The sequence below is a fragment of the Drosophila suzukii genome, chromosome X (assembly GCF_043229965.1).
Source record: "Drosophila suzukii chromosome X, CBGP_Dsuzu_IsoJpt1.0, whole genome shotgun sequence".
NCBI classification, from domain to species: Eukaryota; Metazoa; Arthropoda; class Insecta; order Diptera; family Drosophilidae; genus Drosophila; species Drosophila suzukii.
The window spans coordinates 21,019,172-21,036,188 of NC_092084.1; the positions used below are offsets into that span (position 1 = coordinate 21,019,172).

The 17,017-nt window shown below is 32.4% G+C and overlaps 2 protein-coding genes across 2 annotated transcripts in view; one reads left to right on the forward strand and one right to left on the reverse strand.

Annotated features, from left to right (window-relative positions):
• Window positions 1–24: 24 nt before the first annotated feature.
• On the reverse strand, window positions 25–1,487 carry Arpc3B (Actin-related protein 2/3 complex, subunit 3B). The gene is made up of 3 exons (XM_017068434.4): window positions 1,331–1,487; window positions 1,062–1,235; window positions 25–525 (listed from the first exon to the last, which is right to left on the reverse strand). The coding sequence occupies exons 1-3, from the start codon at window positions 1,334–1,336 to the stop codon at window positions 181–183; spliced, it is 525 nt and encodes a 174-aa protein (XP_016923923.2). The 5' UTR covers window positions 1,337–1,487; the 3' UTR covers window positions 25–180.
• A 986-nt stretch (window positions 1,488–2,473) lies between these two features.
• Window positions 2,474–17,017, forward strand: part of LOC108005412 (pleckstrin homology-like domain family B member 1) — a 30,476-nt gene continuing 15,932 nt past the window's right edge. The window contains exon 1 of the mRNA XM_017068672.4: window positions 2,474–2,986. The gene's annotated coding sequence lies outside the window, so the exon portion shown is untranslated. The remainder of the gene's footprint in view (window positions 2,987–17,017) is intronic.

Consider the following 17,017-nt stretch of genomic DNA (forward strand, 5'->3'; position numbering starts at 1 on the left):
AGCGTACAAATCAATAAAAACAACTACACATAAAATGATTTTTTAATCAAAAAACTATGTAAAAATTGTAATGATATAATATTGGTTTTTTTTTTTAGCTTATTATAATATTTTTTTTAAGTCGGCAGTATATTTTTGTATTATTATAGAGTATATATGGACGAAAATGGACCTTTTTTTCTACATTCCTGGTCCCGAAAGACTCTTCTCCATGAACTTCTTCTTGGCAAAGCATATCCACCACTTGCTGGGTTTGTCATCCGGAGTATTAAAGACCTTTTCCAGCAATCGTATTCCGGTTTCCTGGCGCAGTTGCAGGAAATACTGACGCATAGTTTCAGGATCTTCGGGCTTGGTGTATATCGCATTCAGGGGGAATCCCGGATCGCCGGGCAGATCGAACCGAGATATAGCCAGACTATGCAGCTCCTGTTCACCCTGCACTTTGCTTGTGCAGCGGGCCAATCGCTTCAAACATTCGGTTATGTACAGCGTTATGTAGATAAGCACCCGATCCACTTCCGACTGCGATTAGATATGGTATAGGGGTTATTTAGGCAACGAAATAAGAACAACAGAAAAACAATTCATTGGTACATATTTACACATAATATTGTGATAATTCTAAAACGATAGAGTTCAGGAAAGATACTTTTTTAATAAGGGTTGTAAAATTGTTTGCTTGTCTTGAAGATCTTTTTTATATTAAAAAAAAATATTTTTATTTTTTAAATTCTCATAAAGGAAGTTATGATCATACAAAATAAAAACAAATTTTTGTTTTACTTATTTCTTAAGAGTGTATTTTCAAATATATTTTAAAATAGACTACAACCATGCATTTTTATGTTGATATCAAATCTGTAGGTATTATATGCAGGTAAAACTTCTCATTAAATTATTGACGTTAAAAGAACTTCATCGAACTAAGAGATTTTGATTTACGTTTTTTTTTCAAATATTTTCCATTTTATACCGATCATTTCTCAGTAAAAAATTAAATGTGAACTAATAATATGGTTTGTTTATCTCGGCACTCTTTTCTTTGTTCAGTTACTAACCTTAACTTCATATGTTCTAAAGAAAATGTTTGACTTCCAGTAGTACAGTGACTCATCGATGATATCGTTGGGAATATCAACGTTGGGCGCTGGTCCTCGGACTTGAGTACGTAATGGTAGGATGGCCATATTGCCCACCGATCCTTGGAAGTCCTGAATCTCCGAGTGAAAGGCCTGGAGAAATTAAAAAGGCGGGTTGTTAATTTATTTTTTAAACAAGCATGACTCATTGTTGTGTGTACTTATTTATTATTGTTCAACTTACTCACCGGCATTTTTCTTATATTTTTTTCTTCTTCAATTTCAAAGCCAATGAATAATAAAAATATATTTTTTATCAGTACTTCTTAGGGATGTGAAAACGTTATCTTTTTTGAAGTTGAATAAACGAACCATCGGCGTTTCTTTACTCTAGTACGTTTCCCTTCAATGCTTAGTGAATAACCGAGTTTGCTACCATGGTTTAAGTCCGCGCTTAAATATTCTGCGATATTAAGAGAATTGGACTTGAAATATTTTTTAACTATTTAAAAAATATGTAAACATTTAATTTAATTTTAATACAGCAATATACCCTATAATGTGCGAAAATGAATTAACAATACAAGCTTACAAGTTTTGATATTCTTTTCGAAGTCAGCGATAGCGAATGACAATAAAAAACCATAGATTCAAGCCCCAGAAAAAAGATATACGACTTTACAAAAGGACCAGCAAAAAGTCTAGCCAAAACCCTAGCAAAAATCTTAAAAAACCTTTAAAAAAGGGTCAAAAATTATCCCAATAAACTTAGCAAAGAGTCAAGCAATAAGGCTATTAAAAAACCCTTACAAAAATAATAATAGTAAGCCAGGCAAAAAACTTAGCTATTAGCCTACCAAAAAATACAGCTAAACGTCAAGCGTAAGCATATCAAAAAGCATTGGAAAAAGCGTGTAAAAAGCCAATCAAAACTTTCGAAATTTAGATTTAGAATGAGTCTAATGTAAGTTTATAAATGCAATAGCACAATTAAAATTAACGTATTTTTCGCCAAAAATCAGATCAACTGCAGCGGTTGATTGGTTTTAAATTAACTAGTTGCGCCAAACTTTGAAGAAATGGAAACAAACGATAGGCAGACATTTTTCCTGAAAAAAATGTATTTTTGTGTTGTTGAAGAATAATATTAAATTGTATTGTTTCAAATCCTTACAAAAACGATAAGCGACGATTTTTTCATTAAATTGAAAACCGATAACAGACGATAACAAATAGCAATTAGAGATGGCCCAAAAATCATTTGATAGGTGTGTGCATGCGCTAACTTAGCGGTGTCACTAACCTGACATTTTATAAAGACCTAGCTTTTGGTATTTTGAAGAATGGTCACACCAAACGGCATTACCTATAGATAGTTTCGCGGGTCACACTGTGCAGTGTTGTTGCTTTTGATGCGTTGCTGAATTCGGTTCGAAAGTGAATAAGTTGAATATTCTCAGAAATTACAGCCATCGTCGGCGTTTCGTGCGTTTATTTACCTTTTTTTTGCGCCCAACTCCTGTGTTTTGTTTTGTTTTTTTTTTCCCCAATGGTCTGCCTGTTGCCTGCCATTTGCACTGAGAGAAAATAAGGCATACGATAATGCGGGCGAGGCGGTGGAATTTATTTGCAAATCGCATTTTATCCTTGGCTGATTGCGGTTTCCTTTTCGCCGTTGTTGTTTTTGTTGCTGTGTGCAGCAAATAAACTCGTTTCACGCGCTAGTGTGTGTGTGTGTGCGTGGAGTGCGTGCGTGTTGGTTTGTTTGTTTGTTTGCGCGGCTTTTTTTTGTGATTATTGTTTTTGTTATTATTGGATGCAAATTTGACAAAAACTGTGACAATTTCAAGGAATTCACAAAACACAACGCACAAAAAGCAACAGTTGACGCAGGAAGTTGTAAGGTGAGTTAATTATATTGTCAAAATAACTTGGCAAACAGGGAAAATATTATGGTCTTAAAAGCTATCTTATTTATATTTAAAAAAGTCATAAAAAAGGCCCTTGACAGTCGAGTGAAATGCAGTGCACTGAAAAAAATTCAGGAATTTTAATAAACCAATTTTACAAAAATATCTATAGTCCTTATAGGCAATTGGAACAATAACTTTTATTTATTTAGTTTTTTAACAAATTAAATCTGGTATATTAGTTAGTATTAATTTTGTAAAATTTACTTTCATCTTAAATAAATAAAATAAATATAATACTACAATTAATATTTGTAAAATAAGGGAAGCTGGAAGCTTAAGTCCTTTGAACCGGTGAAAAATAACTATATGTAGTACTTAGACTACATAAAATAATAAATCAAGAGTACTTGAGACAATATTAAATAACTAATTATGTAGTACTTAAACTACATGAAATCAATAATTACCTCAAAAAATACTTAAGACAATATTATATAACTATTGCACATGGTATTGTTATTAAAAATTCCCTTTAAAGTACATATATCCCTTTAACTATAAGGTTTAATCAACATCTACTTACAATTTGAGAACCCTAGAATTTGGTTTTTAAATCAAAATAAGCTTAAGATAAACATATTTAAGAAAGGGAGACAAAAGAGATAAGATTATTCAATGGGGCTTATTCATTCTCTCAGTTTGTACCACTCTAACTCTTGCCAAAAAAGAAAAAGTAATATATTTAAGGAAGAAACATGTGGATTTTCCAAATCCAGTTCCAAATGATGTTTAAAAGGTAAAACAAAAAAACCCGTTGAGTTCCAAAAAGGCAATATGTAAATGGCTTCAGCTAGTGCATTTTTTTTTAATAACACGTGGGAATGATATTATTTTCTCGCCGTGCAGAGAAAGAAAGAAAGAAAAGGCGAGCCAAGAAATGATGACAAGAAGACGAGGCTTTGGCTCTTGGCCCGACTTCCAAATCAAATGGAATTTAGCCGGTTTCCATAAAAAGCAGCTCAGACAGGCGGGAAAGAGAGGTATTCTCGACTGAGTGGGTCAGTTGTAGTGGCTGCGGCTGGCGAGGGTTAAGCGGCTGCCTTTTGGCGGGGGCCATCGGGGGGTTAAGGCGGGACGGGGAGTTGCGAAAGTTCAGTTGCGCGTTTCTTTTGCCTTTTCCTTTGGGGCGTGGCCGCCACTGCGATGCAACAACAATGAACTCCGAACTGGCTTTAACCTCGGAATGGATATGGATGCACTCTATAAGCACGGGTTCCGATGCGGTTCCGTGTTCCATATGTGTATGCACCTTGATATCTTTAGGATAGGCACTTTTTTTTATCTATTACTACTGTTTATTATTGTTACTTTTATTATTTATTATTACCATTTTATTTATTTAGTTAGGCACTTAAACTATGTTATCACTTTGGAAGGCAGTATTGAATTATAATTTTAGAAAGTATATTTGTTTAGTCCGTAGAATAATCATTTTTCAACACAAAATTTGGTTTCAAAACCTTTTTTTGTTAAAGAAATGTGATCGTTACGTTATATTACCTCGATAGAATCCTTTTTCTTCGATCTTATAAACAACTTTTTATATGAAAAGATTGTATATACTATTTTATTATTATTTTTAAATATGAAATAACACATTCAAAAGTCAAATTTTTGGTCATTTTTATTAAAACTAAATTTTATAAACCTAATAATAAAGTTATAAATTTTATCCTTTTTTATGTCGTATATAAAAAGTAATTTGACTACCTGTTTTTGATTTTTTTGAAATTAGTATTTTTTTGATTTTTTTGAAATTAGTATTTTTTTGATTTTTTTGAAATTACTATTTCTAAAAAATTAGTATTTCTAAAATTGAAGTTAGTATTTCTAAAAAATCAAAGGTATGAGCATTTTTGTAAGATCAGAAGATCACCAAATCCAAATAGAACTAGATTCCGGCTTGCCTCTTACTTTTATGCCTACTTGAACTAAAATCCAGCTAAATTGAATTGAAAATGAAAAAGAAAATCAGCGTCTTAGAAGTGGAAAGCAGATTGTAATTACTGCATAATGCCTGTACATTTCCGCCATCTGGTATGACGTCCAAAAGTAGTCACTATTACTATTGGATTGGGCCACAAAACCCATTCCCAGCGACTGGAATTATGTAAATTGCTCAAATTGGCATCACTGGGAATGGCAAGGCCAGCAAATGAATAGCCAGGCTAAATACACAAATAACCAGCGAATATAAAGAGCCGAGATACATATTTAATTATTTACCCGAGAACTTGTTCAGGGCTTATATTACCCGCAGTTCGCTGTTCTTTTTATTGTATCTCTTTTTTTATATATCTGCGAAATTTCAAACGCGAGTGGAACGTGTCTGAGATCTGAAAAAAAGGGCAAATAACAAAGGAAGGCGGAAAAAAAGCAAAGCGAAGTTCAAGACGAAAAATCAACGTTTGACTTGGGTTATGAATACATATTGCCATTTATTCACTATCTCAGGAACGAGTTTAAGTTACGTTTAAGTGCAAAGAAGGGAAAAAATAAAAAAACAAATATAAATAATTGTCATGATATACATAATGTTAAAATGCTTAGTTTAAGCTCAAAATTTCAAACTCTAGTTAAAATAAATTAAAAGGATGGTCATTTTACAATCTTATTTATGTAAACATTTTTTAAAGCTTAAGAAAATAATGTTAAAATGCTTATTATGCTCCAAATTTTAAAGTCTAGTTAAACCAAATTAAAAGTCAGGTAGTTTTACAATCTTATTTATGTAACCATTTTGTAAAGCTTAAAAAAATAATGTTAAAATGTTTGTTTAAAGCTCCAATTATATTAATAGGCAGGTCATTTTACAATCTTATTTATGTATCCAATTTTTTAAAAACTTGTAAAATGTAAATTTAAATTATTTAAATCTAAACGATGTTGTATTTAATTTGTATTCAAATTAGTACAAGGGCAATAAATGCAGCAACTTTCACACTCAAACTGTAGTTTATTAGCTTTTTGTCGCTTTTAATTAATGACTACCAATTAAAATAACTCTAAATGGTATTGATCGATATTCGTGTATTCCAATATCAGTTTTAGAGCATTTTCAATTCGATTTTAAGCGCTAAATTTCACTTCCTCTGCCTTTTTCTATGCTTTTTACAAACTTTTTGTTATTTTTATGTTTGCTAAATTATTGCGTTAGGTGGGCTGGATATTACTGGCTCGAATTTGTTGATTTTCCTTCGCTCGATTGTTGTCATGGCCTTATATTAATTTGTTGCCTTAGCCGGCTCACCTAACAATTGTTTCTTTTTTGCCGGGCTTTTTGTTTGCCTGAGCTGTTTGCTCCAAGAAATGAGCTCAGTTTAAGTTGCAGACTCTCAGCCCACGTTAAAAGGTATTTTATTAATTATTCCATGGGGACTTGGGCGCCAGTGCACAGAAAATAAAGATTTTTTAAACATAGATTTTTGATTAATACGAGAAAAATATTTAATTTTTAAAAGGTGTGCAAAGTGGGAAGATAATAATATAAGAATACTTTGTAAAATATTCTCAAAAAATACTATATTAATTGAGTTAAAAAGAATTCTGAATGAAAAATAAATATATATAATAATATAAAAATACTTTATTAAATATTATGAAAAGATACTTAATTAAAACTAAAAAAATTTTAGATCTTAAAAATAATATATAGAAGAATATTCTAATATAAACACATTTTGTTTATAAAAAAAAATACTATTTTAACCAAAATTAAACGAATTCAGACTGGAAAATAAATATTATTTATTCGAATGAATCGAATCAATCCCACAAAAACATAAAAAACAAACGTTCTGTCATTTACCTCGTCTGCGGACAGCTCGTTTAAACATCAACACAACATTGGCAAAGAATAAAATTGAAGCATAAAACTCTGGTTTTGGCCTGCAGTTTGTGTGTCAACAAATGGGCCAACAGATGTGGACACTTACACTGCCTTCCAGCAGAATGCTGACCAGGCAAAATGAATGGGATGAAATGTGATTTTGCCGACACTTTTATTTGCCCAGGGGGTTTCACATTCGACGCCCCGTTTATTTTTTGCATCCTCGGTGGGTGGCATTCCGTTCCTGAGAAGTTTATTTGCTCGACGGGCATTAAATGGCGTCGCATCAAGTGCAAGATGGATGACGGCGTTCTGGGGAATCGTATTTGGGATACCATCCTCCACTGCTCCTCACTCCTCGAATTTCACGCCTCGGCAAAACAAACGAAAAATAAAAACAATAGCGCTTGTTGTGCAAAAAACCCTATATGAATTCTCCAGAATAGCCTTTGAAGATCTGGTTCCCAAAAGTCCAAAAGTCTTATAATGGGCTCTTCAAATTTCCGCAAGCCATAGAAAATGATGGGTGCATTTTTGGTTCTCTTTTATTTAGTCCTTAATTAAATTTCATTTGTAAAATTAATTTTTTTTGCTTTGAACTTGTAGTTTTATACCATTTTTGCAGTATCTTTTTTTAATTCCAAAAGTCTTGTAAGAGGCTCTTTAAATTTTTGCAAGCCATGGAAAAGTATGGGTGCATTTTTTGTTCTCTTTTATTTAGTTTATAATTAAATTTCTCTATAAAATTAAATTTTTTAAATTTGAATTTATAGTTATATACCATTTTTTCAGTATTTTTTTTTATATTCAAAGGTTTGTTGTCTTTTATTTAGTCTTTAATAAAATTAAATAGTCTTTTTAATAATATTCAAAGGTTTGTTGTCTTTTATTTAGTCTTTAATCAAATTTCGTTTATAAAATTAAAATTCTTTTCTTTGAATTTGTAATTTTATACCATTTTTTCAGTATTTTTTTGTTTAATTGTCAAGTATTCAACTTTTTCACGTATTTCTTTTCATTTATGAGCCTACTTTTTGTCCCTTACCCACATATTTTGTTTAATATTGAAGAAACTTTTTAAGATCTTGTATTGTATTTTTATCACTTCCTACAGTCTCTTAAAATTTTCCAGTTTGGGAGGAGAAACCCACGTTTTTAGTATTTTAATTGTTTTCTCGTTCCCATTCAATTAAATTTAATTTTGGAAATTTCCAAATGGGAAATTTAACGAGCTTCCGTCTCGTTTTAATATTTTTCGTACTTTAATGATTTAACACTCTGTGACCCACTGTGCCGCATTTCCACGGGCAGCCAGCATATGTTTTGTTCTTCTGCCCCCTCCCTTTTGCCTGCTTTTTTAATGTGTTTTTCCATTTCACACTTTATGGTGCTGCAGCTGGTTGGGAAAAGAGTGGAAATGCTGGAAATGGTAGAAGCAGAAGCAGAAGCATTTTCCACCGCTGCACATGTTTCAATTTCGATTTCCCTCCCTGCAAAAAGTGCATTGCCAATATTGTTTTCTCCCCCGTTTCGATGACTTTTTTCTTTCTCTATCTCTCTTTGGCTCCTCCCTCTCTTTATCAGCCAGCTCCTTCTCTCCTCCTTCTTTATCCCCCTCCTCCACCCACTCTTCGTCGCTTTGCACATTTGCATCCGACACTTTTTGAAAACCGGACGCACTTTGTCACCGTCGCTGATCTTTAATGGTTCGTCCATATTGGTGTGTGTGAGTGATGAATATGTGGCTGTGCACTGTAAAAAACTGCAGTTAAGTAACCCCATTTCTGTAATGTACCATGACATATTAAAACTCTCACATATAAACTAAAATACCAACAAATACAGAGATCATTTTTCATTTCTGCTACAATCCAAAAAATCTATTAGATCAAATTGACCTATATAATAGTTGAATGGGCCCAACCCTTCGAATTGTCAATTTTACCAATGAAATAGTTACTCTAACAACAAACAAAAAACACACAACTTAGTATTTTTGGTATTTTTACCATTAAATAGTATTTTGAATAGTTATACACCTTTTTTAATGTTACGTAACTATCCACAGGTCAATTTCACCCATAACATTTTTTTGTGTATAGTATCAAAATTGTAAATATCAATAGAACAGTATTTTACTATTTTAAAATGGCAAAAATAATTTTTATATAGTTTTAAGACAGGGAAAATGTGTAACTCAAAATATACCAACAAAAACACAGATCAATTCTCATTGCTGCATTTTATTCTGTCAAAAAAAGGTTTTTATAAAGTCTTTAGACAGGAAAAATGTGTAACTCAAAGAATTCTTAAACATTTATCAACAAATTTGTACAAAAAAAAGTATTTTCTTAGTATTTTAATTAATACAAATATATATATACTATTGTATTTTTGAAAAGTATTCCGGAGTATTTACTTTCTTTCAATGATAAATCTTTTAAGGCAGGTTTCGAAACCAAACGATGGCAAAGCCTCTTGAGATTTCGGTTTTTTGAGGTCATTTGAAAATACATTTTCCTAAACTAGATCGTGGTTATAAAACGTGATTAGACAGGGCAAATGTGTAACCCAAAAAATTCTTGAATACTTATCAATATATTTTTTTGATAAAAAGCATTTCTTCAGTAGGTAAAATAATACAAATGATCTACTGAAGTATTTTTGAAGACTTTCTTAAAACGATAAATCTTTAAACAGAGGTTTCAAAACCAAACGATGGCAAAGTCTCTTCAGCTCATGTTCCTAAACTAGATCGTGGTTATGAACCAGAGATCCGTTGGGTTTCTCCGAGTGTACGTGTCATGTGCGACATGTGGCGATAGTTGGAGGCGACACCTTTGGCAACGGCATCGGTGCTCCCATTGCAGTGTCACCATGTCGTTCCATTTCGCCGCTTTCTAGTCGCAAGTTCCATTCTCTATGATATTCCCTATGCCATTCACCAGAAACAGTCGTACATATGTGGCATTCCCTATAGTCCCTAGCCCATAACCATAAACGCACATTCATAATTCTCACAATGGGCAGCGCAGCATAAATGCAGACAATAATAAACAATACCGAAACAGTCGCTTCCGTTTTCCGGCCGTAAACAGTGCAAAAACAAAAAGACAGGGGAAAAAAGCGTAGTTTTTTGTTGCCCTTTTTTGTTGCTATTGTTGTTGATGTTGTTGTGGCGGCGGTGGAGAGTTCAACAAACCCCCACCATTAACCCCTGTTCGCCCCTGGAAGCCACGCACTTTGCGTGGGACAAAGATGGCCTTCATTTTCATCTTGGGGCTTGACTTTAATTAAACGCATTGCTCAAAGTTGAATTTAATTGAATCAATAAACTAAATAAATTTAAGCAATGACGCCCACCTAAAAATAAAAGCAAAGATCCATGGCTTCTTAAAATTTAATAAATAATCATTTTTATAAAACCAAACTCTGGATTCTTAATCCTAAATGAAAAATATTGGCAGCTTTTAAAATATATTCGTATAGTGAAAATAAAGTGCATTCGGCTTGAAAACAATATTACATCTTTCTTATTATAAGATATAACATTTGTTATTAGTTTCGCGGTTAAAAAACTGCATTGAAAATATATAAATAATAATTATAGGTTTGCATAATGGGTAGATTTTTTTAATTTGTAGTTTGTATGCAATGAATGTGTGGATGTAAATTCGCTTTGTTTTCTGCGTGTTCCGTTAATGAAGTCATCCAGTCAAATCAAGTTTTGTTGTTTCACTTTGCCTCACTTTACTTTGAATTACTTTACCCCCCACACAGCCACATACTCACAAAAACAAAAACCATAAAAAAATAACAACAATAACACGTACACTGAAATAAAATTTACTTACCTGCATTATTTTATTATTTTATAAACATAAAACAAATATTAAAAGTTTAATTTCTGGTGATCACTAAGTCAAATAAAAAAATGTTCCACTAAATTAAATATATATACTTAGGTGATACATAAATACATCATTTTGTAAAAACAAAAACTTTCTAAAGTATCAATATGAAAATAAATAATATATATAAAATATTTAGGTGATAAAAAATACATGGCTTGTTTATAATAAAATCAAACTTTACATTTATATGCTTCAAACCCAGCTCAAATAGTAAAATTGCGTGGACTCTACCCGTTATAATATTTATTTTTTACCTTTAAAATGTTCCTTTTTTTCACAAGTAGTATCTTAGAAGTACACGATAGAGAGTTCAAAACAGTTCTCAAAAACTTAAGCAAACGCGTTAGCGCCATTGTCGTTTACAAGAATACCAACGCTCGTAAAAATACTAACTTGAAGTGTGGCTGCAGTTTCTGCTAACATTTAAACTTTATTCTAATCCTCACCAACAATTGTATTATATTATATTAAAATATATTATATTATATTATGATATTTTATATTAAAATATATTATATTATTTATACTTTTTTACTTGGAAACCATTAATTTTCCAAGTGGTCTACAACAACTTGGCCCGCTGATTGTGGTACCCGCTTTGTCTTCGTTGTTGTCGTGTTAAATGCAATTGCTTTGATGTTACTGCCTTTTCTGCTGCCTCTGTGATGACATCACGCATTTGTTTGCATTTGCATTTGCAGTTGCCTGGCACTCTTTCTGCAATTTCCCCCTTGATTTTGTTATATTTTCCACAAATGATTCATAAATGGTGTCCCATTGTTGTTAGTTACTTCAATTGAACTCAATTGGTTGGAGATGAGCATCGGCGAGTCGAGCGACTGAGAATTGCCTGAAATTGTGTGTTAATTAGATTTCTTTTTTTTTTTTTTGTATTACCCCAAAGACGCTCGAGTGTAGTTTCCTTTTCTCCCCATTTTTGGGTAATTCTCTTGAAGTCATGAGCATAATTAACAAGCCACTTGACACACAGAGAGGCCCCCACATAACCCCATCGAAGAAATAGGATTGGAGATCTAGAGATGGCCTGGAAATCAGGTCTATTAATTAATTTGGTTCCAGCTGTTGTCTTTCGAAAATGTAATTGATCACTTATTAAGTAGATTATTATTAACTGAAATCTTAAAATTATTATGGCATTGTTTATTTAATAATATGCTATATACATATTTTTGTTATCTATAACGAGGTAAATATTTATTTTAAAATTTTGTTTAGCAAATTTTAAATTAAAACCAACTATGTGATGACAATTTTTAAAAGATTGGTTTCTGAAAGATAAACAAATTTCTAAGATACTTAATTTATTTGGTTCCAGCTGTTGTCTTTCGAAGGTGTAACTAAAGAATTATTTACAAGATTATTATTTACTGAAATCTTAAAATTATTTAGGCACCCTATGAAATATATAAATATTATATGTATGTTCATTCTTAAAAACTTAAACCAACTAAGTTAGGATAATTTAACTTTTCTACTACATAAAACTCTTAAAAACTTAAACCAACTAAATTATGACCATTTTACTTTTCTACTATATAAATTTTAAAAGTATGTTTATTTTTATTACTAACAATTTTCTAAGATGCTTAATTTAACGTTTATTGTTTCAAGTTCCCACTGAGATTAAATTTACGTTCAAAATTCTCAACAATGATTACTTTTTCGTGACTTTCATACTTATACAAGATTCCTTTGTTTGCTGTCATCTCTGTAAGTTTTTTTGTTTGCTGGCCTTTTGACAGTCCCAAGTGGCGCCCACAATTCACAGTTACCCTTCTCTTTGCGTGGGTGGAGTTTTGAACATGTTAATAGTCCCAAAACTATGTCACAGCCATAGAACAAAAGGGGGACAAGTTGGAAACCCTTTGACAATCATCAACTTTGCGACAGGTAAAATAAACGCGACGATAATTTTCACACATTATTTATTACTAAGCGGAAAAAGGGGGCGTGGGTGGGGGCGTGGTGCCAAATGTGGGTTGTATTTAGCTATTCACAAGGCATGGGCGTACGTCCCCCATTTCACCACCACTCCCTGCTGTCTCTGTTATTTATTTATGTTTAATTTTACGCACGTAACTGTGTCGACTGACCTTCGCGAAAAAATAGCTGGCTATTCGGTCTTAAATTAAATTACAGGTGAACTTTAAGAATATGATAAAAAAAATAACGCTTCCTAAAAAAAAGTAATCTAAAAGTTAATAGTAAAGGCCTACATAAATGCATATATTATTTTTGAAATATAGATTTAGTGGTTTCAATTTGGTAAACTTTGTTATTTAAATTTGAACGTTCCACTGTACTTTTCAAAATTTATTTATTGTGGTTTTTATTCGAATCTGTTTTCTGTTTTCTTGGGTTCCGCCATGCAGATGATTTTAATTTACAAATTACAAAAAAATAAAATTGGTTTATTTCGGTTTGCATAGATAATTATGTTTGCATATGTGCTCGCAATTGTGTCAGCCATATGAATGTGTCTCTTATTCGGTTGTTAGTATGAAAATCGTGTTCCACATTTGACTTTTTATATTATTTGATGTCCCCGAAGGTCTTGAGATATTTAAGGTACCCAAATGGTTGAACATGAGCATTTATTTATGGTTCGTGTTCTCAATATGCTGTACATAAGATAAGGTGCGGTAAACCTTTAAAAGTTTTCACATTTTTAGAGGATTACACATGGAATCCATGGGTTTCAGTGAGTTTTCATTATATGAGTATAAGTATTATAATAATTCATATCTTGTATAAGATAAGTAATTTACAACAAATCACAGTTTGTAGTAATTATGAATTCATAACAATATTTCAAACAATTTTTTCCATTATTAATTTGTGTAACATTTTATAAATACATGCAAATTTAAAGATCAGTTTTATTAGCATATTATAATTATTATATTAAGGACGGATACTGACAGATCTTTATTTGTCTTCTTTTATTGGTTGTTTAACTAGTTAAATGGGTTTGAAATATAGTTTGATGTACAAAATTTAATTATTATTTTTTTTATCCACTCTTCTCAAGGGTTTTTAATAATTTTTTGTATAACTACTAATTTATAACCATTTTATGACACGTTTTCAAAATTTTTCCTTGAACGTGCATTGGAACCACAAGTTGTACTTTTAGGTGGAGTTCCAATTACCGGAAGTTCTTACTTATAAGTATGTTACATCCAAGGGTCTTAATTCCCTTGTTCAAGTCACGTCTCAAGCTGAATTCCAAGTTGGCTTATGTACATTTGGCATTTGTTTGGCTTTGAAACAGCAAAATGCCATTAGCAAACGCCCTCGGACCATGCCCACCAGCCCCCGCGAAAAAAGAAAACTTGTCTGCGGAATGCGTTGGGTTTTTGGCACTGAAATGGAGCCAAAACTGACAGCAGCCCCAAAATTAAGCAAACAAACAAACCGAGTTTTTTGCCAATTGAAAATATTGACAGTTGGCCTGGAAATGCACCTTGCATATAGCTTTTACACTCTAAATAAGTTAGAAACCTATTTATCAAAACAAAAGTATTACAAAAAAATACTACTAAACTTAATATACTAAAATAAATCTTATACTTCCATCAAAATTTACATGGTTGTATGAAATCAAATATGACACACATTAGAACTAATGGGTCAAATTGATCTATATAATAGTTAAATGGGACCAACCCTTCGAATTGTTAATTTTACCAATAAAATAGTTACTCTCACAACAACAAAATACACGACGCTTACTATTTTATGGTATATTTACCATACCAAATATTTATGGTATATTTACCATTAAAAAGTAACCAGAGCAACAAGAAAATACACATCACTATTTTGAATAGTTGTCAACCTTCTTCTTTTACAATTACTTAACTATCTGTATTGGTAAATTTTACAATTATTTATTAGTAGTAAAAAAATGGCAGAATACGTACGTTTCTCATAAATTCAGTTGTATTAAATTCAAAATATCTAACATATAACATACTTAAAACTAAAATGTTCCCTTATAATACCAGCTCCACTCTTATCTAAGTTTTTTCCCTGTGTACCTGATGGAGGCGAAAGGGAGGTATATTTACCAGCTGTGTTTGCTCTCTATAAATAAAGTCAACTAAAAATGGCAAAAATGTATTCATCATCAGAGGGAGCTCATCAGGCTAAAGTCGAACCATTTGTGGGGGATTTCGAAAAAGCTAATGGGGGGGGGGGGGGGGGGGCTACATTAAAACAGGGAGGGCCTTTGAATTTCAGATAGGTCGAGGGGTTAATGAGGGAAACGGGGTGGCACAAATAAGGGAAAAAGGAAACTGTTAATTGCGTTGACACTCTTTTGTTTGATTATTTGTCTTGTGAGTAAGATGCCCCATCTTTATAGACCCCATACCATATTTATCAGTTCCTTACCCTCCACACACGTGCCATATAATGGATGAAAGCTGAAGTACAGCAGGGGTTAAAATAATGGAGTTTCAGAAGTGGTTAATTGGAAAGAAGGTATATTATTTAATGGTCTGATATCTAAAACATTATTTTTATTATCTTAAGAGTTAAAAAAAAAGAAATAAAGTATATTTATTAACCGGATGGAGAGTAAAAAGTATGTTTCTTATCGCCCCGGAGCTTTTACATAATGCAAGTTATGCGGCATATCTCGGTCGACTCTTTCGATGATTTTCCGTTTGCCTTTATCTTATCTCAATAAAATTGGAATACCTTTGTTGTTGGCGGTACTAAAAAGCCTACAATAACACAAAAAAAATCGTGGAAAAAGGAGGCAATTGTGGGACGCATCTCGGGTCGCTTCATCTGACTCACTTTTTTGGTTTTGAATTGGTTTTTGTTTGCACCGATCCAACTATTCCAGACCATTTGAATCACTTTAAAAACGCCTTTGTTGTCTCGCCTTTCTTCGGTGTAATTTATTACACGTCTTGTGGATTTTTCTTTAGTTTTTTTTTGTTTTTCCCGTGCCTAGTCACACAAAATGACGTGCCACAGAATTTGAGGGAAGCAAGAAGAAATGAAAATAAAATAAAAACAAAAGCTAAAATGCATTTCGTAATGTTTTGTTGTAATGATCGGTCGATGTTGTTGATTCAGCCCCCAGAGTCACTCATCATCGTGATTATAATGATGCTACAATACTGATGATGATGATGGGGCACCAAATAAAAAATCGAAAGAAAAACCGAAGAAGCGTCTAGACGGAAAGCGAAAGTAGCGCTCAATGGGTTAAGAAATTGAATTTTGGAAGCTGACATGCAACTTAAAAGTGCATTACAAATTGCACAAAAAATGCCAATAATCAATAGGAGATTTCGCCATTGATTTATTATCTAATATTGCCCCTTTTGGTAAGCGAAATATTATGCAATTATTTAATTCGTGGTCTTAAAATATTTATTTCTTCAAAATACCTACATATATCTTTATTGCTAGAAGAGTGGGAATATTGAATTCTTATACCTTAAGTAATTGAATACCTTAAGTATATCTTATACCTTACCTATGTATATCTATACCCCTGTGATATGGGATATGTTCTAAAATATATGTTGGCTTGAATCATTGTAGGCGAATACGTTATGAGCCTAATCAATCAACAATAAACAAATAAATGAAAAATGCGGCCTTTTGATAAGGCACACATACACTCGCCGAAAAAAAGACATACAACAGGTATAAAAAAGTGTGCGTAGGAGCGGAAAACATGAAAGATACATATGTACAAGTATGGAGTCGTAGCACTGGGCACTAAAACTTTTCACTTTTATTTTTGGGGCGCGGAAATGTTTGTGTTTGGGGGTATCCCCCGCCTCAAATTTTTCGAAATGTGGCCCCCTTTGGCCCCATCTCTATCTCCCGGCCAGTATTCCCCCTACCGTCACCCTCCCCCGAAAATCTGAAGTGAAACGGAGCTGAAACAGTCCGATTTGGGTCATAAAAAACAAAAGTGGTCGACAGCGTTTAAGTGACGGCATCATGATCATCACTGTAATCCAGTGGCCTACCCAGGTGGATTTTTGGGGGCTAATACCCCAGCTTAAGAAAGAAGTTTAGTATTTATTAGGTATCACTTTATTTTCATTAAGCTGTTATACACCGCATTCAACTAAGATAATAGATTATAAATTATAGTATAAACCTGACTTAAAAGTATTTTTTTTACGAAAGATTACATTTTTTAATTATCTTTTTTGAATT

Coding starts and splice junctions, on each gene's coding strand:
- Arpc3B (XM_017068434.4), bottom strand. Junction 526..1,061: donor TTAGAACATATGAAGTTAAG/GTTAGTAACTGA, acceptor ATCTAATCGCAG/TCGGAAGTGGATCGGGTGCT.